Source organism: Eretmochelys imbricata, chromosome 10, assembly GCF_965152235.1.
Source record: "Eretmochelys imbricata isolate rEreImb1 chromosome 10, rEreImb1.hap1, whole genome shotgun sequence".
Lineage (NCBI taxonomy): Eukaryota > Metazoa > Chordata > Testudines > Cheloniidae > Eretmochelys > Eretmochelys imbricata.
Genome location: NC_135581.1, coordinates 15447317 through 15471463, shown reverse-complemented (window position 1 = coordinate 15471463; position 24147 = coordinate 15447317). Strand labels below are relative to the sequence as shown.

The following is a 24147-nucleotide window of genomic DNA, read 5'->3' as shown; positions in this document are numbered from 1 at the left end:
TCTGGGGAAGTTCAAGACCCTATTTAAAAATATGCTGTTGTATTTTCTCACTTCAAAGACCTGAAGTCTCTCGGAATACTTTACAAGAAGTAGAAAAAAGATGAGACCACAAAATAGCAACTGAAGGACTACAAAAAAATCTGTTAGATGTGAGTAACAGAACGGATATTCACAAATATGGAGGTGGAGATAATACAGCAGTAAACAGATCCATTAAGAATGGTATGCAACTAATGGCACTACTTTTTAGAAATACATAACCTAACCTGTCTAAATCACTAAGAAGACATTGTCAAAGTTTGGTATGGTACTTTTCCATAGAGACTCATGTTGATGAAATATACCCTAAAGCATTAAAGCTAATGAACTTGCTTGTACTACGGAAATCCCCCTCCCGACATACACAGGATGAGGTGCAGTACCAGAAGACATGAAGCAAGTGTAGCAATGACTATATATATAATTTACATTTCCTAAATAGGAAAAGGGGTAACTTACCTCTTCCTTATTGCAACAGAATGCACAAAAGAAAATTGGACATGACAATGCAACCATGAAGATGTAAAAATTTGTCTGGCATGATCTGATCTATTTTAATCTCTGAAAAATGGTGGTTTGAGCCAATATCAAATGCTTTCAAGTTACAATCTTGCAATTCTCATTGGCTTGCTAAGTGAGACTGGCAGCTGGACTGAAATAGCTGGGGTAGTAAATGTAAGGTAAAGTGGAAAAAGCATCAGGTTATTTAATAACCTCATTGATATGACTGATTTAAAATAAAAACTCTCAAAGTGCTTGATCCAATGTCCCTTGAAGTCCAATGGAAATGCTCCAACTAATTTCAGTAGTCATCTGAAGTTCAGTGGGGAGGAGTAAAAACAGACAGAAATAATACCAAGGAAACAAGACAGATTAGAAACATGAGTGGAAAGTAATGTATCAGATTAAATTTAAACTTGTATTTATCTCCTTTTTAGGGTATGGAAGAATAATCAAACAATTAAGGGGAAGATAAAACCTGTAAAGAAATGCTGCTTTTTGCTATGATCTTAAGTAGCATTGCAATTTTTGGGCTGCAGAGGCACATCGTGGAGTCCCTCTGACAGCACCTTAATATTAAAAGTGTGAGTTCCTCATAGCTAAATATGCAGGTCCAGAGGTTGAGGATGAGCAATAAAATCAGAGCCAGACTCATTTTAATCTTTCCTGAATGTCAGATATACTTTGGCTAAGAAATGGGGGAAGAATTACAACTATAAAAAAATAAACACATTAAGAATCTCTAATAGAGGTACTTATACAATGAGGTCTCATGTAGAATAATGGGCTAAAATTAAACATCCCTCAACAGTTTGACAGAATAGACCTCTTTCAGGTGCAGGTAGAGGACACAGCAACTCTGGACACTAAGCTAGTGGGCTCTCACAGCCCAGCAAAGAACTAAGACTACACCAAAATCTTCTAGACCCTTGTCTCAGGGCACAAATTTATTTGAACACAACTCAAAGTAATGTACAACAAAGCTACTTCTCTGACCAAACCGGCTGCAGGGTCTCTGAGGCTTTCCCCTTGCACCTCTCTGCCACGGAAAAAGGAGGATTCGCCCTTTGCTTTAAACCTCTGCTGAATCATGTGACAGGCAGGCACACCATAACCCTTTCCTGGTTGTTTCTTCCTGTCAGACACTGAACAAAAGAGTTCACAATACTCTTGAAAGTAACTACAGAAAAATCTTGCATTAGTGGGAAAGGAGTTAATGGACCAGATATTAATAGAAGTCTTCTACAGTGATGTATTTTCCAAGGCAGCGGTGCTAATGTCTGAGTGTACTTCATCAAGCTGACTATATATGATAGAGCAACTAAAGCTACCCCTATTGTGTTGCTACTTGATAAATATGTAAGCTCTTTTAAAAAGTGTAGTGGCTAATCAGTATTGTATTTTATTTGGTGTCTGAAATCAGTAAGCTCTGCAGGAGGCACATTCTCTTGCTTATTAACATACTGTCATTGTTCAGGCCCATGAAATATACTGTTGCATCCATAACTTTTTAAGACCACCAACTGAGTATTAAAACAGATCAGTGAAGATTACTTCCATTAAATTGTTTTTTTTTTCCTTTTCTTATATAATTTAACCATTTCTGAGAAACTGACTCTGGGAATAGACATGTTCACTATTTACAAAACTATACTTTATAAAAAGTACTCTGAACTCCATGAATTCCAAAGCGTTTCATAATTAACTAGATTCTGGTGGCAGTGATTATGCAAGCTCAAACAGTGTGTTTAATGCTAGCAGAGATGGCCTTTGCCAATACTCTGAGAGGCAGAGTGGGAGCATTGGTCAGGACATCCACGTTAGTCCCTTCTTTTTGAAAAATTACAGAAGCTGTAACTACCCATTGACAGCCACCAGAGATGACGCAGGGCCATCTTTGTACAAAAATACATTCAGTGTTTGGCAAGAGCTTGATTCTTGCCTTCTAGATCACCTAGCAACCTTCTAGGTCACAGGTGAGTGTCACAGATAAAAGGATAAGGCTGCTTATTAACAAAGCTTTAAAAGATTCATGTGGGCCAATGGTTTTTCAAGTGCGATGACATAAGTGGATTACCATATGGTTAGGAAGTCAGACTCTATGGTCTAATATTGCAGAATTTGGTGCAGTACAGCATCTTTAGATCTGCTGAAATATTTGCCAGTTGGCTACTATCCAACACAGTAAGTAACCTGAACAGACTGACCACTGATCCAGTTCACTATGGCAGTTTGTGTTCTTCGTTTTACCTTTCTGCCTGTTCCCCTCAGACTTTTCAAATGATCATTACCTATTTGTTTCATAGTTAGATGGCTTTTTATACAAATCTCTTTCCAGATCACTGTACCTGACCTTTCCAAAGTAGAGCTGCCATAAATATAAAGGGAAAGGTAACCACCTTTCTGTATACAGTGCTATAAAATCCCTCCTGGCCAGAGGCAACGTCCTGTTACCTGTAAAGGGTTAAGAAGCTCAGCTAACCTGGCTGGCATCTGACTCAAAGGATCAATAAGGGAACAAGATACTTTCAAAACTTGGGGGGAAGAGGGAAGGCTTTTGTTTGTTTGTGCTCTTTGTTTACATGTTTGCTCTCTCTGGGACTGAGAGAGGCAAGAGAGAAATCCATCTTCTCCAACCCATCCTAATCCAAGTCTCCAATATTGCAACCAGTAGAGGTAAGCCAGGCAAGGCGGATTAGTTTATCTTTTATTTTATGTGAATTTTCCCTGTGTTAAGAGGGAGGTTTATTCCTGTTTTCTGTAGCTTTAAGGTTTTGCCCAGAGGGGGATCCTCTGTGTTTTGAATCTGAATACCCTGTAAAGTATTTTCCATCCTGATTTTACAGAGGAGATTCTTTTACCTTTTCTTTAATTACAGTTCTTCTTAAAAACCTGATTGATTTTTCATTGTTCTTAAGATCCAAGGGTTTGGGTCTGTGTTCACCTGTACAAATTTGGTGAGGATTATTATCAAGCCTTCTCCAGGAAAGGGGGTGTAGGGCTTAGGGGGCTATTTTGGGGAAAGACATCTCCAAGTGGTCTCTTTCCCTGTTCTTTGTTTAAAACGCTTGATGGTGGCAGTATACTGTTCAAAGACAAGGCAAAGTTTGTACCTTGGGGAAGTTTTTAACCTAAGATGGTAAGAATAAGCTTAGGGGGTCTTTCATGCTAGTCCCCACATCTGTACCCTAGAGTTCAGAGTGGGGAAGGAACCTTGATGTGCCAATATCCATGAGTACAAATTCACAATCTTACATTTCTATAGGGCTTTTAATGCTTAAGGATTGCAAAGCACTTTACAAACTAGATACAAGAATACTTTACCTAACTCTGAAATTTTGGCTATTTACAGCATACAGAAACAATATATACCAATTTCTCCAAGGGAGTGACTAAACATGGTAGCCAAGTGATACAACAAGACTAACATAGGAACACAAAGCAAAATGTAATAAGTTTGAATTGGACCAGTACTCTCATGCAGATTTCCCTACTCTTGCAAAACATACAATGGGATTTTAAGGACCAAAAATAGTCAAATCTGTTTTACTTATCTGGGAAATGGCACCTTGACAGTATGGTGCTGCTTAGAACTGTGGTGGATCACTGGGTCAACAGAGTTAGAGTGAAACAAACCACGCAGTAGGTGGCTACTGACTTTTCAGCACTAAGGTTTTTCCTTGGTCATTATTTACCAGAAATGAGAAGGCCCAACTCTGCCTCTTTTAGGAGATTAGACTTTGGAGCAGTAGGGTGAAAGGCACAGATGAGGATTTAAGGGTTCAAAGTATCAGTATCACCATGATTAGAACTCAGTTTTCTGTGGTCAGACCACCAAGCCTGTAACATTATTAAATATAGCCATATAATAATACCCCTTTAAATACAATGTTCAGAACAATCCTGCAGTTGCAGGGGAATGGACAAGATAACTAAATTTCTTCCATTTTGAATTTCTGTGACTTGAAGGTGTACTGTCTATTTAAGTGTAGGCAACAAAATGTTTACTTATATTACTAGGATAGTACCATACTGCAAATGGGTGTGTTTTTCACACTTTAAATAGTTATTTCATGAGAACAATAATACTCCTTTTTCAGAGTAGAACATTACTGAACCAAAAGTCAGTCTTTGTATAATTTTAGTAGCTTTATACTGATACTTCAGATAAATAATTTGCATTTTAACATCAAGCAAAGCATACTACATTTGTCTCAGCTCTTAGAGGATAAATATTTATTTATAACCTAAGGCATCTATCTTAAACAAAACAATGCAATACATAATCATTTTATACAGTCAAACTTCTACTCTTATTATTAAGGCAACAGTTGCATTGTTCCTTTTATTAAAAAAATGCAGTTTTTTCTTTTATATATCTACTAAATCATATATGCAGACTTAAACAAACTTATCTGTGGTATTTTCCATATGACAGAGCATTTTGATAAAATATTAAGTATGCAGGTAATTACAGTAGTCAAACTTCCCCCAGACTTTCACAACTTTCTTCCTAAAAAAGGCATGTAGTGTAAAATCAAGCCAAAGTTCTCAAACATTTTAACCCAGAGCAATTATCTCATTGAGAATGCAGATGGATTGTTTTAAAATCAGAAATCCACTTCAATATTCTCCTAATGTACACTAGTTACATTTAAATAAACAGCCTTTGTAAATCATATTGCTAAACATAGTGTTTACAGGGAGTAAAAATATTTTCATGAATGATATATTCATCGAATTATTGGTGCTGATCTGTCATTTGTTACTGTTGGTCGGAGTTTCACAGTGGTAAAAGGATTTTCTCCGCTGTGAAAAGAAATATGAAATTACTACAGGTGTGAGGGCAAGACAAGGTGTATGGGTAGCATGACTAAAAAGTAACTCTCATAAGCTACCATTCAGTAAAACACTTAAGTATGTACTTGTGCTTATGTGTTTCACTGAATAGGGATGGATTTAAGTATATGCTTGAGTACTTGGTTGAATGGAGGCTATCGTATGCATGCACTTGTTTCAGGGAGTTATTTGGATTTTTTCCCCAAGGTTGAATTTTTAGAAAACACACTAGGAATTAAATGCTGCAGTAAAATGGTATTGTGCAACAATTTAAGACTAAAATTTACATTTCCTTCTCTGCACTGACCCTTACGTGAAGAATAAAATGAGTGTTTCAACTCCAAGACACTTTACAATTATTTTTAACTTAACTAGAATGAAAAATATTTTTATGGGTTCAATTTGAGGACTCTTAACGGAGCAAACTCTTTTTCATCTGTGTAGCCCAAGAAGCTTTCACTTTCTGTATTTGGGACTTTCTTAAAACTGGTTGAAGCAGGAGTGATGTTCTCATTGCTTTTTCTTTCCAATCTTTTGTTTCCTCTGTTTAACCCCAAACTAGGAGCTTGACCCTGCTACCTTTCATGTAAGGGGAAAAATCCCCTTGGCTTCACTGGGGCTAATTCCCCACAGAAGGACCAACCCCCTGTGCCCGGGGGGGGGGGGGGGGGGTAATATGGCTACACTGCAAAGGTTCTCAAGGTATGTCTACACTACCATTAAAAACCTGTGGCTGGCCTGTGCCAGCTGATGCAGGCTTGTGCTAAGGTGCTGTTTAATTGCAGTGCAGATGTTCAGACTTGTGCTGGAGCCCGGGCTCGAGGACCCTGTTATGTGGGAGGACCCCACAATGTTTTTAATTGCAGTGTAGACTTGCCCTCAGAAGGGATCATCAGCCTGCTCCTAAGTGAAAGCCTGATTTGTAATGTGTGCCATGCTATTTTACTGCTGCCCAGTAGGGGAAACTGCAAAATGGACATCTATTTTCCTTTTAAGATAACGACCAACTATTACTGCATTAGCCTGTTATTTTAACATTTGTTTTATTTAATTAAATTATAAGCTGAACAAAACATACCTTAGGAAAGGTGGTTTTATAATGCCATTTATAACCGGTTTCTGCAAAGGAAAAGAGAGGCTATTATCAGTGTTATACAATTTACCACATCAATTCTGAAAACTGTTTAGAAAGATATGCTATCTGCTTGCAGTTGTTTGATAGTCAAGAATAATTTTATATTTAAACAAATTAAGTATTCCCAACATTCACCATTCCACATTATCTGGCTGCACAATGAAATACTCAGCCAACAGGAAGGGACAATAGCAGTTCAAATGCAGAGGGGTACGGAGAAGAAAAAACAGTAAGACCAATGCTTGAATATCAAACTTAGAACATTAAATAAAAAAGTCAAATACATGATGGAGACCCGCAGAGATCTTCACCCTATTACCCTTCTATTGTTTTCAAATGTAAGGTCTGCACGGGTTACCTGCATATTATAGATCAAATCAGGAGTTATAAAAACACATTGGAACAAAAACAATTAATCAAGTAAAAGAAGATTCTAAAATAGGTTGGGAGAAATCTACTGATCTGACAGGTTAAGAATCCCAAGATGCTATATCTATCTATCGCAGCATATTACAATTCATTCCTCTAAATTTATGAGCCTCATTACTTGCAGCAGTCATTAACATAACACACAATTTGTAAAATGCTAGTGATTTCAATAAGACACCAATGCATGAATGGCTGGTCTGGACCTGCTCAGTTGTAAGAATACAAATGCATATTTTAAATGTTATTTCTATAAACAGGATGTAATCAATATATCTGCTTGATACATTGTGAAATCATGTAAAACATAAAGACATCACCCAATTTAACTGCAGGTTTGAAATTAAAAACAGTAGGGCACCGATTCTGATCTGTTTTATAGTGGTTGCACGCTAGTCTATCTGCATTTACTTCAGTGTAGCTACTGCAGAGTTACAATGGATTGAGTTCAAAATCAGACCCTTCCATTATATTTTTTTCAGTGCAAAAGTGTAATTTTTACATGGATCTGTGCTTTCTCTACTATCTGTAGTAGTGTGAGACAAAAGGAATAGCCATATCTTTACCATTTCATTACTATTCATGGTCACATATTTAAATATGAGACAAATATTACTGTATGGCTAAAATGATCTGGTACTGTACATTACTTTTCCTCCTGAAATCCATATTCAGTTGTGAAGTTCAGATAATTACCCAAAAGATGGCAGTGTTGCACTGCCATAATGTTACTACAATAGTCAGTTTTACAGCTGAGATAAGGAAAGCTATCATAGCGGTGACATTTCAGACACAAATCTGCAATGTTTTCTTGAGGCCATTAAACTTGTTCCCCTTTATACTGCCTATTAGGGAGAAAAATTATACTAAATCAACTGTATAAGTCAATGCATAAATCAGTTCAATAAATTTATACTGTAGAATAAACAATCATGTTGCTTTTAACAGTTGTCAACAGAAGAACGAAAGCAGTTCAAAGATGATGAAAAATTGCCATTACTAATATGAAAAATTACTGTTTTATATTTGAATATACACACACACTTGAATAAAATTATAGGAATACAGGATTGTCAACCAGTCCTCATTTGGTTTACACTAAGCATTTCCTTTCCATGGCTATTCTAGGTGTTTAATTTTTTAAGTATACAACAGTTAGAAAGAAAATTGGTTTGGTAAACAAGGGTCTATAAAACCTTAAACAGTTGTATCAACATAGTTAAATCTAGATGTATGGGTTCTGATTTCACCAGTATGGGTGAAAAGGTATTTAGGGATCCATACTCATTTAGGCCCCAATTCAGCAAGGTACTTAGGCATATAACTAACTTTCTGTGCATGAGCAGTCCCATTGAAGTCAATGCGATTGCTTACACCCTTGAAGTGTTTAAATACCTTGGTGTATCATAGCCTGAATCATGGGTTGCTTGTTATGAAACAAACACGCCATGCCTCCCCTCCCATCAAAATGAAGTATTTTTAAAACCTGAACTGCTATACTAATCCTTTTAAATGTAATTGTTCTGTAAGGAATCTTTCTGCCCCATGAAGTGAAATAGAGGGGTAGCTGTGTTAGTCTGCATCCACAAAAACAATGAGAAGTCTGGTGGCACCTTAAAGACTAACAGATTTATTTGGGCATAAGCTTTTGTGGGTAAAAAACCCACTTCTTCAGATGCATGCAGTGAAAATTACAGATGCAGGCATAAATATACTGACACATGAAGAGAAGGGAGTTACCTTACAACTGGAGAACCAGTGCTGACAAGGCAAATTCAGTCAGGGTGGATGTGGTCCATTCCCAATAACTCAATAGGAGGTGTCAATACCGAGAGGGAAAATTGCTTTTGTAGTTTTGTAGTGTAGTTGTACTCACTCACTTAGCCACTCCCAGTCCCTATTCAAGCCCAAATTAATGGTCTTAAATTTGCAAATGAATTGTAGCTCTGCAGTTTCTCTTTGAAGTCTGTTTTTGAATTTTTTTTTGGTTGAAGTATGGCTACTTTTAAATCTGTTATAGAATGTCAAGGGAGATGGAAGTGTTCTCCTACTGGCTTTTGTATGTTACCATTCCTGATGTCTGATTTGTGTCCATTTATTCTTTTACATAGAGACTGTCCGTTTTGGACAATATACATGGCAGAGGGGCATTGCTGGCACATGAAGGCATATATCACATTAGTAGATGTTCGGTGAACGAGCCCCTGATGGTGTGGCTTGTGGTTGGGTCCTCTGATGGTGTCACTAGAGTAGATTTGGAGACAGAATAGGCAACAGGTTTGTTATAGGGATTGGTTCTTGGGTTAGTGTTTCTGTGGTGTGGTGTGTAGTTGCTGGTGAGTAGTTGCTTCAGGTTGGGGGGCTGTCTGTAAGCGAGCACCGGCTTGCCTCCCAAGGTCTGTGAGAGTTTTCATGAAGTGAAAGTAACTTTCATTGCCTCAGCTTTCAACCAAGAACACAGAAGCAAAACCCCAATACTTAAGCCACTAAGCTATCCACTCTTTGTAAGTCAAAATACTTCAATGAGTTAAACTGTGCTTCAGTATAAATTGCATACCGTTGTATATTGTTCCATTTGAACACTAACTGAATATTGCGGAACATTCTAGATCAGCCTGGTGTTACATGGAGCCAGTTTCTATGGCTTCACAGGGAAAGGGGTTAAAAAAAAAAACTGCCACAGAAGTGGGAGGGACAGGCAGTAAGTGCTCTCCTTTCCCCTGAATATGTGCAAGCTCCTCAGTGTGAGCTCCACTTGGTCTGAGGTTTTGTGGGTTCTTTTAAGGGAAGGAGTTGGAGTAGGCAAGGGGTATAGAGCAGGCATGACTCTCCACAGCTGGCTTCCCTTCTAATGTAAGTGGCGGTGATTTCTCTCTACAACTCTATCCCTTCTGGAGTAGAAAAGGTTGGGGACAGCAAGTGGGCATTGCAGAAATGTTGCTGCCAGGCCTTAGGGGCACCCCAGACAGAAGTGATGAAGATCACATCCTCAGGAACTGTGGAACTCACTTTTCCCTATGTACATTTAGTATCTACAGAGCTTGCCTGTAGTGCCCCTCTCTCCTTTCTAAGAGGCTATAAACCCATCTTTTCCTCTGAGGGGAGCATGCAGCTCTAACTACCCAAGGGGAACATACCAGAATTTTACAGGTGATTTTGCTCTTCCTCTGGGTTTTTTCCATGCAATGACAGCACAGGGGACACTATCATTATGTTTATTAATTTTTTTAAAAAAATCACCTAAAATGAATGGTCTCTAAAAGTCACCAGAGGTAAATTAACCATATGAAAAACTACACAGCACAATGCTGCTGAGACAACTTTACTGATGCAATAATTTAACAGAACTACAGTAAGTCACCTCTTTCCCTGTCATGGCAAAGAACTCACTGTACTGCTTGCTTAGCAACTTCCCCTGGGCTAATAAATCTTTTAAACTATTGCAAACGTGATTATCGTCAAAGGACACGTTGATCTAGTAGGACTCACCAGTTAGCCACAGAATAAATGAACCAATATATAATTCTGACATTATATAATTGTTAAGGCTCATTTATTCTTTATCCAAAAATGAAAACTGCAAATGTTTCATAATGTCGATGCTTTGTTCACATCATCATTTTGGAAGTTCCTAGATACTTTGTCAAATCTTTCTTTAAAACTTTCCCAATATTTTTTTTAACACAGTACTGTACCATATTTGCTTTTTTTTGGGTCTCTGGTGCTTCCTGATTGCATATTTCCAGTTCCAAATGAGGTATGTGTTGATTGATCAATTCATAATTCTGAGGTTCTACTGTAGTTGATTTACAAATTCACCCAAAGCTAGAATATAAATCTTATTTTTTTGGAAATCGATTTTATGGAGTGTAAGAAGTTTTATTCTCACGGGAGCAAGTTACCCTAGAAACCCTGCATGGTAGTGAGGTCATACAGTTCTATGCAACAGAACTAATTACTTATCATTGTAAGTAAGTAAAACCACTTATTGAAGTTTGGCTTCAAACGTAGCTTAGAAAATGGTTTGCTCAGAGCACTCAATGAACAATCTGGATGTACTCTTTTAGTAAGAAGGCGTCAAGTATGTATGGGCCATAGAATTTATGAATGACTTTTCCTCCTTGAAATATATAGCAGCTAGTCACATCTTCTGTTCCAAATAAAGAAAACGTCTGGCAGGTCAGCAACAACCAGCAGTGCAAGTATGCCGGTATGCTCTGGTACACCGTACCAGCAAGCTGTTTATAGCTGGTATGGAGTACTGGAAAGACACAGCAGCAGCCCCGCTGGAGAAGAGGGCTGGGGGACAGGGCTGGGAGTTCTGCTCCTTTCCCCGCTGGGAGGGGCAGCAGTGGCAGCCCGGCACTGCTCCGGCGGCTATACCGCCCGCCCCCAGCCTCGCCTCCCCAGCACTATCCTCTGGCGGGGCTGCTGCTGAGCCTGTAGTACACAGATGGAGACACAGCTCCGTGGAAGGGCAGGGGGTGGGGTTAGGGGTTCTGCTCCTTTCCCCGCTGTGGTTCCTGGGAGAGCCCTGCCCCAGTGCAGCAGGAGGACAGGTAACATGGGATGGATCATGGGGAGGGGACGGGGAAAGCATGGGGGCCCTGGGCTGGGGGTGGGCCGGTGAGTCACACAGAGGGTCACGTGCGGAGGTCACACGCCCTCCTTAGTTGGTGACCCCACCCCATACCAGTAAGAAATGGATTTTACTTGCACCACTGGCAACAACAGCTGTTTACCACATCTAATAATAAATCCAAAAGCAAACAAAGAAATAGCATAACTGTCTACAGAGTTTAACAACAAATGCACTATGGCTATTGGAAGAACATTTACATGTACAATGTTCGGAGCTGTAGCCATGCTCAAGTGTATAAATTGTTGTTATGCTCGTTGAAGCAGTGGCATTGGAACAATTGATAGTGGGAGTACTGAAAGCCACTGAAGAAAACTAAACCCTGTAGATGATGGAAACCACTTCAAGCCTGGGGGGTGCTGTAGCACCACCATCACTCCTGCATTGAAGGAATGGTCATGCACCCCCAAAAAAGCAATGTTCAGCCCTAAAGGAATATGTAAGCCAGGAGAAAGGAGAAGTAATATTTGGATTTTTTTTTTTAAATAACTAATTCTGTTTCCCAGTCTGAAAATATTTTTGAAATGTAAACATTAAGATTACACTTAAATGCCTTGTGAGAAGTGACATATAAGCAAACAGATAATATGTTCAATTACTGTTTTCTATTTAAGGTTGTAGTTCTGGTGGATAGACCAGGATCTGTCCCCTATTTTATACCCACATAACAAATTAACATTTGAAAATCAATAAATACATAGGTAGGAGAGTCATGCACAAGTGGATATATATCACATTTTAAAATATTTTATATATAGGCTTTAAAATTCCCTTTTATTAATTGCATATCATAGGCCAGTATTTTAATGTCAAGATCAGTTTCAGTATGTGTACTGTAATGAGGCACCATTTGTTTTAAATTTTTCCCTTTATAAATCCCTAAATACCATAAAAAGGTGCTTATTCCAAGCTCTAGGCATCTTTGATACATAAAACACAAACCACATCAGAAAAACAAAACCAGCAGCAAATGCCACCATGTACTGGCAATAATCAGTTAGCCCTTTAACAGCAATTAAAAAAAAAATCCATACTTTCAAAAAAAGCACTATTTTAGACCAAAGACTCCGCTGTTGCTACCGTGACTATACTGCTATCTCGCTGAGAGCTAGTGCAAGAATGCATACGCAACCGGGGGAATCACTCCCCAGCTCATAGCATAGCCTTTGCAAGAGTCAGACATTTACTTTTCATGGGAAGTATTGAATTATTTATCAAACATTCTCATTTGGTAGTAAATCTTTGAGTTTCTGCATCTGCAAGTGATATATATTTTGGCTTGTCACTACAAGTAATTCTTCTTGTGCATGTATGGATATTCTTGTGGAACTCCAAAGCAAGACAACAGAGGATCAAAGGGAAGCTCACTGCATTGGAAACTATATGCAGTAAGAGAGGACATTTCCAGGAGACCTAGCTAGCTGAACTTCTGGCAAATCTTTAGATTCTTTAAAGGAATCAGTCATATACTGTAGGTCATGTGTTTTATTTAAAAAAAAATTATCAAAATTTGGATTAGCATGTTATGACAATTAATTCTTCAAAGAAATATTGTTTCTTCCTCAAGGAGAATTCAGATAAATTTTTCCCCTTCTGGGCATGTCAAACTTCATTATTTCATACGTAAATGCTCCCTCCTTTATTTTATTTTTAAAGGAAATAACCCAACTTTCAGATACGTCATCATAACTTGTATTTATAACTGGTTAACATGTTTTATTTAAATCTTTTTGCCTGAGTTCATATCTTCAAAATAACACTATAACATTTACTTAGTGTTTATTAAATCATTATTAAAACTAGCATTTACTAGTTCATAAATCTCCAGAAATATTGCTCATTCTCCACTTTTTGAGATACACGTGGACAGAGAACCACAAATATATATATGCAGACACAAATATATAGGCTAATCTATTTTGTCCAATCTAAAAAGGTGCCTACCACCATTATATCTAAGGACTTGCACATATCTAATTATATTAACAGATTAATTAAAAAAGGAGAGAGAGAGAGAGAGACCTCTTTGATAAAGATTATAGTTTTCTGATGCCACCTGAAAGTCACTGCTCTCAAGTACTATCATGTACATATTATTGATCACTAACTGAATATTTTAATATTAATCAAAAAGATGTAACAAACTTTCAGTTTCTGCTTTTCACTTTCCCAGCAGGATGTTCTAAGACTTCCATATTTCACATTGCCACAGTATGAGATTTACAAGGGCATTCTCATTACTACTATATATGCCAACAGATCACTTAGCAAGCACAAACATGACACCTAAAGTGCTAATTAAATTTACTATAGTTATAAAATATTTAATTCAGTCCTACTAGTTTTTTGTTTATTTCTGGTGCAGTAACTACATGTGAATTCTGTTTAGTTAGTCATTTGTGACAGAATGGTATGCAATATGGAATGTAAAGAAACTCACTCTGGAATTATACACTTATCAAGTCTGGCATCTTACTGTGGTACAGCATCTCAGTTTTAGCAGAGTTTCAACTACTGCCTTATGGACTGTTATATTAAAGCAGATTTTTTCTCCCCAAAGCATGTATTCTGTTTCAGGAATTTTGGAAACAATCTGCGCAAAATCATTTATCAGAGTTAGGTATACAGCAATCAACATGCATCGTTTGTATTCAGATTTAATGGCTAAACTACCAGGCTTACAAATGAATAGGTAAAAAATGCAGTCCCTTCAGTCGTGCGTGTTTGCAGGGTATGGGACTTAATGTGTGTGTCTAAATACTCCCCCTGGCCAGTGTAGCATTATTTTATAGACTATGAGCTATATTCTGCTGTCAGTTATACCGACCCAATACCATTTACTTATATGGGGTTGCACAGATCTTTCTGAAGGCAGAATGTGGCTCATTACTCTCAATTGCTTGGACTATTATAATTTTAAAATGGCGTAAGTGATGAGTTTTCCATCACCTTCCTTGAGATTTTATTCAAGTGTTTAATATCTTCCAGTGCTGGGAAGATTTTTCAACATTCAGCCTCAATTTCACTTCCAAAAAATCATCATATTATTCCTAGGTATGTGCCTAAACAATTCCTCTCCCTTCTTAACGTTAGCTGAAAGACAAGGACTGAAATGGAAAAAAAGTGGTGTTTCCTAAAAAGGCTTGATCCAGTGTCAACAGAACTAAATAGAAAGCCTCCAACTGACTTCAGTGGCCATTGGATCAGGCCTCCAAGGACACACATTAACTTTGGCATTGTTATTTTTAGGCCTGTCTGCTATTGATTAGCAATTAAAATAAGATGTCAGTTTTTAACGTTTATTACATTGTTATTTTTTGAATGTATTAAAAACAATGGGTCGGTCTGTCTGTCTGTCTAATCTATCTATCCTTTTTACACATGCTAAGAAGCATCTCCACTTTCTGAACTGAAATAACAACACAGAATTGTTTACATTAAATGCTTATTTTGTATTAGCAAGAATCTAAATAAAGAGTAACCAATTCGATAAAATGACAGGGATGCATGACAAAGAGAAACTGGGTATGTCTGTTTTAGAGAAAAGTAGATGAACTTGTAAATGTAGATTAGAGGATGTATTGTATAACAACAGTGAGAAGTAAAAATTACTTCAGGTGGTTAAAGGTAGTTTAATAAGTAGTAGCCTGAGCTTCCAAAGGAAAAGGTTTAAATTAGACTTCAGGAAAAATAATTCTTACAGTGGGGACAGTTTGGCAAAAAAAAAAAAAAAAAAAAAAAATTTGTTGAGAGCAATTGCTGAGACTTTGACACCAGGGGTGTGTGATGGGGGCAGATGTTGTTAATGTAAGCTGTGGGCTCAATCAGCCTTACCCGGCTACACCTGCAGTGTGCATGTGGGGTGGGGGGAAATTAAAAAAGCTGAACCTGGCAGATCTCTGGCTTTCTCAACAAGAGAAGCCTGGCTGGAGTCAGGGAGCTGAGTGGGACTGCTGACAGACAGAGCCTCCGTGAAGGAAGGTAGGGCTGCTGCTGGGAGTCCAAGGCTCTTGGGAAGGAAAGTGAAAGGAAGGAAGTCTGCCCAGGATTCTTGGTACTGGTGAAGAGGCCTGCAGGGAGCAGGAAGACTCCTGCTGGGATAGGGATTGCCCTGTCAGGGGGGTGGAGCAAACTCTCCTGCAACAGAACCAGTTGGATGACAGACAGTTCTAACAAGCTCTGCAGTGAGCCTGTGGAAGAGATTTGGAGAGGGAGAAGCTGATACACTTTAATCCTGGGAAGAAGCTAAGGCAAAGGCTCTCAACAGGGAAAGAGGGTAGGAAGTGGTCTAGGGATGGAGCAAGGGGTCTGTGTAGTCAGGCCGTGACTGTTTATTAAAAGGCACAGGACTGGAACCCAGGGGAGAAGGAGGGAGGGAGGGAGGGAGTGGGACTGTTGTCCCCACTACTAGCCTACTGAAGAAGGTGCACAGGTCAGGACTACTGAAACTTCTGGATACCAGTGGTCAGGGCTAGTGAGTCCAGAGTTGGACTGAAGGCCCAGTGTAAGGCTGATGGACTATTACTTGTTGGACGATTGGTTTATCCCATAAGGCGTGGAAATGTCTGTGATCTGGCTGGAGGGCTGAGTTGCAAGAAGTACCCCACCATGGGACTGCAATGGCTGTCCGCAGGGGGCGCTAAAGGAGGAGTGCTTGCTACACCATGCCCGGACAAAAAGGGTTTGCTGGCTGATGAGGCACATGCATACATGGTGTTCAAGAGTGAACAAGAGTAAACAGTACACTGAGCCTGTGAGGAGTTCAGTCAGATGGCCAGACAAATGATAAGGATGGAAAAGAACAGTTGGACCCATATAATTGATTAAATGTAGTGCCATTTTACTCACAGGAGTTGTGCTTTCTGGTCTGGCCACAGTAGTACCTTTGGAAGAATCTACTCTCATATCTGAAGTTGTGCCTGTTTGCAATGATCCCAGATAATCTGGTGGGGGGAGTACAACACCACCTTTCTCTGCTATATTTATAGAACTGATACTTCTGATTGGTGCAGCACTAAAAGGAAAAAAAAAAGCACATAATAGCTTAATTAAAACAACAACTGATACTGGTTTGGACCCCAGTCCAGCAAAGAACATAAAAACATGTGCCTAGTTTTTAATACACGAGTCGTTCCATTAACTTCAGTGGGACTACTTGCGCTTAAAGTGTTTTAATAGATATGGGTCTTTGGTGAAAGAAGATGGTGTGTAATCAAGGCATATGAGAAAGAACATATAATGTTCGAAAATATGTATAGTATAGATCATATTACTGAACAATAAAACTCTAGGAGAAATTAATTTAAGAAGAAAAAAAGTTTATTAGAAACTGAACACCTCAACAGAATGTGGTGGGTCTTTGTCTAGCCAGCAGAAAAAAGCAGGAGAGACTCATTTAATGGTTCCTACTGCATTTGGATTATGAGAGAGGAGAAAGGGAGATGGATTTAACTGAGTGGAGCCCAGGGGGAGAACAGGAAGTGACCAGAGTAGACCAACCCATCATGTGCACCAGGGAGGAGAGAGTGGGGAAGACAGGAGGATTTACACCGAGTGCATTCTGGAAGGATTTCTCTCTCTTTCATCAGTCGCCGACAAGCAGCACCCACCCTTCCACCTCTGGGAACAGAGCAGGACTAGGTAACTGGCTGTGTGCATCACTAGGACAAAGTGTTTCTGTAAAGTTTAAAGATCTTTAAGCAGTTCAACAAACCCCATAATATTACCTTCGCACTGGAACATGTACTGTTTCATCACTTGGTTCTTCTAGTAGCTTTGTGTATGATGATGGAAACCATCCTTTCCTGTAAAAAGGGAAAAAATGGACAACCTGATATATTTACTTGAGTATTTATACTTTTAAATTGATGGCACTGTACGGAAGAGCAGGCTCAACAAGGCTGGATGAAGACTTAGCTTTTATGTGTGGCTTTTGGTGATATTGTTTTCAGGGGATTTTGTATATATACTACTTTTTGTATGACAAATTTGCCTCCACAGTAACGCTTTCCTGGTTGCTGAACACTTCTCTCAGAATTCCCAATCAATGACAGTGAGCAGGGAAGCAAAAAACGACTTGACAATTTAAATAGACAAAATAGAATAAAATGCATGTGTCCCTCTAATGCTGGAATCAGGTAATACATTGACTGACTTACACTTTAGTAAAGTCATGTTCCCCATAAAGCCATCCATCCTTTTCTTCAGCTATAAGAAGTGTGATGACATCTCCCTGTGCAAAGCTAAGTAATGTCTTGTTAGTTCCAGCAGTATGCGGAAAGATAGTTTTTACTTTCTGCCTTTTCATTATGTTCAGTCCTGTGGCAACAGAAGTTGAATGTGATAAACTGGCATCGTCTGAATTATCTGTTAAAAAAATCAATATAACAATAACCACAGGGTAACCGAGTGAAACAGGTACCTAAAAAGAGAAAAGCAGCAGCACCAAAATTTCCACCAAACAGCACTTCCAAACTGTCTATTGTCCTGCTACAGTAAAATCTTCACAACTGCCATTTGCAAATAATTAACATTACCACAATATTCCTTCTGCTAAGTATAGGCAATAACTCTAAATTAGTAAATGTAAAACATGTACAGAATGTAATGACCATGACTGGTTTCCTCTAGTGACTGAATGTAGCTAAAGTATACATTGATAAGAAACCTTACATGCTATCATTTCCGGTTCCAGAAGATTTTAACTGTGTTCAGAAACTAAAGGCCTATAAAATCTGACTTTTCAGATGTAACAAGAACTCAGCTTCAGTTGAAGTCAGTGAAAGATGCAGGTGTTTGACACCACTGAAAAATCAGGCCATTAATGTGATGACAGGGATGTCTCAAATCTTTGTCAATGACATAACTACCATACATAATAAATGGTTTGTGTGTGTTTGACCAAAGCAGAAGAGCCAAGTATTATTTTGATTATCTTGGAGAATTTTGTGCATTCCTTAACTTAAGCTCTTGCCCTACGTTTTTTTTCTAACAAGCAGAATATAATCTGGAGGTAATATTTTAACACCACTACAACATATCCTAATCTTGATGGGATTTCCCAAATCTTAATGGGACTTTCCATTTGAGCAGTGAGAAACAATGAAATAGTAGACCCATTTTCCCCTCACACTTGTTTTTCAAAACTACTTTTGGAACCCTTTTTAAACAATGCAATATTTGTTCATTTTTACTACTTGGATGCACTGAAATAATCACTCAGATTAAGAGAGAACAAGCTAAATTAGAATGCTAGCAATTTTCATTTGGCTTTACAAAATGGCACACCAATATGCCAAAAATGCAAAGTGACAGTCCTGTGACTGACCAAATACTGTAGTTCATGAGGATGATATTAAAACACTTTCATCAGAGAATCTCAAGAGTTTTACAGCACTGCACTACTATTTTTCACCATTTTATAGTTGGGGAAGTTAAGGCAAAGGAAGGTTAAAGGTGGGATTTCCAAAGACTCTGTTAGCCTAAATCTACTCCCACTAAAGTGAAACATTAAGTGCTTTTGAAAATCCCACTTTGAGTCTTGATCACAATAAATCAGGAAGTAATTGGCAGAGATTGATAGAGCCCTACAAATCTGCGGATATCCACTTTATATCTGCAGATATCTGTATCCAGACCATGTTTGTGGATCATGGATCAGATGTGGATACAAATTTTGTATCTGTACATGGCTCTAGAGAGTACAACAGAATCTAGATCTCTTGACTTGTGCTTTTACCACAAAACATTCTTCCCCCTTCAGTATTTTAATTTTTCTTATTAGACAGCTACCTACTGCAATATCTTTTTACCAAGAATATCACTAAAATTTTGGAAAGACAATTTTTCCTTCCCCTCGGATTTTCCTGCTGGAACTCCAAAGATATATCGTATAGTGACTACTTTGGACAGCAAGACAGCAACACTAATTTTTGCTAGATAGCACAGTATGTCATTTGTATTTATTGTATATCAGTAGCAAAACAAAAGTGAAGCCCATTTTCTATATTAAAATAACATTTCAACAAGTAAAAACTCACCTGCTGAATTACTTAATCTTTCTGAAGGAACCTTTGGAACTGCTGGTGGATCGTTAAACATGTCAACTAAAGGACTAGTAAATGCTCTAACTGTAGGAGCAGGGGGCACTCTTCCAACCTACAGACACACAGTTTTATTAAGATAATGTTATCATAGTAACAAAATGACAGGGACCTCTTAGATTACTTGCAGCACTGAATTCTAAAAGGTAATAGCCAAATATTCTTAAATTATACAAGCTTCAAATTTTGGAAGGTCCTTAGCTGCCCAACTTCTTTGATTGGAAAAAAATAAATTTGAAAGAGTCCTCTACCACTGGACCCACATGGGTGCAAGGACCTTCCCCCACAGAACCAGTTGAAGGACTGGGGCCTAGTTTCTAACGTAAGTATTCCATTCAGTTACATTCTGGTTGCTATATATTTCATCAGATATATAATCACCATTATCTTTTCAATCATTTGAAAATAGAAACTTAGGTTTCTTTTTAATTCAGAAAAAATACTCTCAAAGTAAATTATAGTACACATAGGTGTCCTCTGTTCCAAGTATATTATGACCGTTGTATGCTACCAATTTAGTTGAGAACTCAAGTGTTTCCAAAAATTATTTTCCCCACAAATAGGGGTCTGAACATGAGAGCCTATGGCTTCTTTTTCCTGGCAACCCAGAATTCACTGGAGTCAATGGGGCTTTGTGAAGATACAAGAATCTACCTGATGCATCTATTTACTGGACTGAGGATCCAATTTGTAACTCATTCCAGAATCATAATTCTGGTTGTTTGTTATGGCTTTTGAGTCCAAATATTTTTGTACATGAAGAGATCAGGGAAATCAATCCAACCTTGAGAACTTGTAACCAATGCATACCATACTATTTCTCTCTGTCACTGGTGAAGGTTGTGGAGTTCCTGAGATTGGAGTGGAACCAGGCGTCTTCATATCTTCTATCATATTCATAACTTTTTCTGGCACTTTTGTGGCATCACTACACATTTCCTGCCATCCAGGCAACTTGGAGTTAAGTAAATCTGCACACTGTAACCAATAAAAAAAGTTACATAATATGTATGTCTTTTTTGGTTAAAACATTTGAATTGTAAAGGGGCACATTCTGCCTTTAATTACATTAGTGCAAACTAATTTGAAGTATATGGGGTTGTACGTGTCTCAGCCTAATATAAATAGCCTCTTAGCCTAATATAAATACTCTTGTTAGGGAGTCTTTAGATACAAATTTAAAGTAATGCTATGTGATAGAAATAACTGCCCTACTTCAAGACTGAGATATTGGAATATTTATTCTGTCAATCCATAGATCTTTCAATAATATTTGGTTTCTGGTCATAATTTATTACAACAAGAGGTAATGGATTACTAACCGAAAATACTACATTGAAAACATTTTTCTATTAAATAAATAAAATTTTCATGAGCTACATAATGTATTTTATATTATCTTTGTCATTTATGGACCTCATCATACACTAAGGAAATGAGTTTTGTCTCACCTCATTATGCTCTATGAGTTTTACCTCATCTGATTAGGCCCTATGACTGTTTGCATTCATGCTACCTAGATTTCGAGCCACACTGACCTGTTTATGATAGAAGTGCATGTGCTGAGTTAAACTGCAGTGCTTGTCAACCAGAAAACAGAATCTTCTTTTTTCTTCAAGTAGAGCTTCTCTGCAACCTTCAGCAATAAATCTTTGAATATCACTCTGTCGAGAACTCACAGTTTTCAAATACTAAATAATAATAATTAATAAATTAATAATGAATTATGTATAGGCTACTCATGAGCTTGACTTTTCTTACACAACTCTACTTATCTAAGCATATCTTGTTCCTTTGTGGAATTATTTTAAGAAATCTAGTAACCTAAATTCCTGTATGTAAAGGAACATGAAACTTTTGCTTTAAACATCTTTTACATTTCAGATAATTATTTATCCTTATTATGCCCACCAAAGTAGACAAAATTGACTGTTTGCCAGTAATCCTCCACATATTAGAAGGCAAAAAAACCAAAATCCATACAGTGCAGTAGCAAAGGGAAAGAACTTCTAGCCTCTACACAGAACTGAAATAGGTCATAAGATTACTTCAGAGTAGCAGAAAGTGAGCAGAACAAATCAATTTGTGTATTTTTTTTTTAAACTTCAGATGTTATCTATTATCTGACTTTTTTTTTTTTTTTAAATCCCACAGGTCCTGTCTTTGGGCTCCCATCAATATAGTCCATCAGTGTTTCACAAATATTAACAAACTTATCCTCATAAAACCACTGTGAAGTATGGAACTATCACTACCTCAATTTATGGCTGGGGAACTGAGTCACAGACAGATTGAGACCTGACCAAGGTAATCAAGGAAGTCTATGTTGGAGGCGGGAATTAAACTTTGATCTTCTGAATCCCAGTCTAGTACCTTAACCACAAGACAATCCTTCCTCTACTGAATGTAGGTTATTGTACAAATAACTAGAAGCTGTAGCTAAACATTATGTTCAATATACTTGGCTAAAATTTCAACTATTTTATAAAGAAAAAACATTGAAAATAGGAGATAAAGAAAAAAATTAAAAGAATAAGTAACATGAAATGAAGACTGAAGTAAGGAAGTGCAAAGAAAACTGCAAATAAACAAGTATTTGTGTATATCTTTTACATACAAAACATTTACATTAAAATTTGTACCATTATTTGAAGCAACAGCACAATCTACATGTTTACTTTAACAATGTTACTATTTTTTATTTTGCATCAAAATGGAAAGGCTTTTTATAGGATCCTAGGGCAGGTACTACTAAGTGATAATATATTATGTTTAGCATAACACCTTTCAGAATAAAGGTTTCCAAAGCACTTCAAAAACTCCAACTGATAGACCAACTACACACAGGTCTAACTTCACCCACTACTGTTACTACAGGCAACTGTTTTGGTACACAAAGGAGTTACAAAGTTTATCTTTTACAAAGATTATCAGGTGATCTTTAATGAACACAAATAGTCAGTCCTAAGTTTTACATCTCCCCTCGAAGAAGGCAGCACGATGTCCCCCAGTAGCATACTGGAACCTCCTGCACCTACTCTGCCACTTGCTGACACCACCTGCTCCATTGGAATTTGTGTAAAGGGGGTGGGGGTTGGAGATAGAATGGCAGAGAGGGAGTTTGTCAGTGGAAGGAAGGGGAGGGGTGTGCGATGAAGTGAGGCGCCACTAGTCCTGATTCTCTGCTGGTAGATGGTCTTCTGCCAACAGCATCACTTAAAGCTGTCCCCCTGCAGCTTTATGTTATGCCAAGGCCAGGCAAAACAGAAGAACGGCCATTCTGGATCAGATCAACGGTCCATTTAGCCCAGTATCCTGTCTTTTGACAGTGGTCAATGCCAGATGCCCCAGAGGGAATGAACAGGTGATCACCAAGTGATCCATCCTGTCGCCTTTCACAGCTTCTGGAACAGAATCAGGGAGCTGTGACTGGCCCTCTGTCAACCCTCCCCGCACCCACCCAGCCCCTCACTGTGTCTGAACTTGCTTTGGCAGAGTGAAGAATTCACCCTTGTATGTACTGGAATACATAATAAGTCACAATTAATTGTGGCCACAGGTAATAGTATTCAGATGTCCTACTATTTGAGGCTGATTATAAATCCAGTAGTCAGAAATCCAAATGCCATTACTACAACCCATAATTAATTGCTAGTACAAAAACAGAAGCAGCTACGTTAAAAACAAAATCCAGGGCTTGATTCTACAAAAGCGTAATGCAATCAGTGGGACTCCATGTAAGGAGTATAGGATTGGACCATAAACCTCAATGTCATTTGTTTTTATTACATATGCTAGTAATCTCCTTAACCCAAAATAACTTGGGAAAAATCAAAAGCAACAATCACTGCTTTGAAGTTCTTCTGTCTAACTGCTGCCAAATAACTAATATAGGAATTATTCTATATGACAGAGGTGGGCAAACTATGGTCTATGGGCCACATCCGGCCCACGGGACCCTCCTGCCTAGCCCCATAGCTCCTGGCCAGGGAGGTTAGTCGCCGGTCCCTCCCCTGCTGTTCCTCCCTCCCCCACAGCCTCAGTTCACTGTGCCGCCGGCGCAATGCTCTGGGCGGCGGGGCTGCGAGCTCTTGCCGGGCAGTGCAGCTGCAGAGCCTCGGCCTGACCTGGTGCTCTGTGCTGTGCGGTGGAGTGCCTGGCTCCAGCCAGGCGGCACAGCTACCTGTCCTGGTGCTCTGGGCGGCGTGGCTGTAGCACCGCCAGTCACCGGTGCTCCAGGAAGTGCAGTAAGGGGGCAGGGAGTTGAATAGAGGGCAGGGGAGTTCGGGGTGGTGGTCAGGGGGTGGGGGTGTGGATAGGGGTTGGGACGGTCAGAGAGTGGGCAACAGGGGGGTTGAATGGGGGCAGGGGTCCCGGTGGGGCAGTCAGGAAGGAGAGGAGTTGTTGGATGGGGCGACAGGGGGCAGTCACGGGCGGGGGTTCTGGGGGCGGTCAGGGAACAGTGG

General features: G+C 38.7%; 1 protein-coding gene across 2 annotated transcripts in view; it reads right to left on the bottom strand.

Annotated features, from left to right (window-relative positions):
• Positions 1-5214: 5214 nt before the first annotated feature.
• Positions 5215-24147, bottom strand: part of BAIAP2L1 (BAR/IMD domain containing adaptor protein 2 like 1) — a 64259-nt gene continuing 45326 nt past the window's right edge. Inside the window, exons 7-15 of one of the 2 annotated variants that reach the window (XM_077828994.1) lie at positions 21220-21372; positions 20466-20659; positions 20025-20034; positions 19619-19736; positions 17738-17945; positions 17306-17383; positions 16428-16593; positions 6458-6498; positions 5215-5349 (exon numbers count right to left, since the gene is read on the bottom strand). In XM_077828994.1, the coding sequence (XP_077685120.1) occupies positions 5274-5349; positions 6458-6498; positions 16428-16593; positions 17306-17383; positions 17738-17945; positions 19619-19736; positions 20025-20034; positions 20466-20659; positions 21220-21372 (1044 nt within the window). In that variant the 3' untranslated portion in view covers positions 5215-5273. The remainder of the gene's footprint in view (positions 5350-6457; positions 6499-16427; positions 16594-17305; positions 17384-17737; positions 17946-19618; positions 19737-20024; positions 20035-20465; positions 20660-21219; positions 21373-24147) is intronic. The other variant, XM_077828993.1, reaches the window with a different exon arrangement.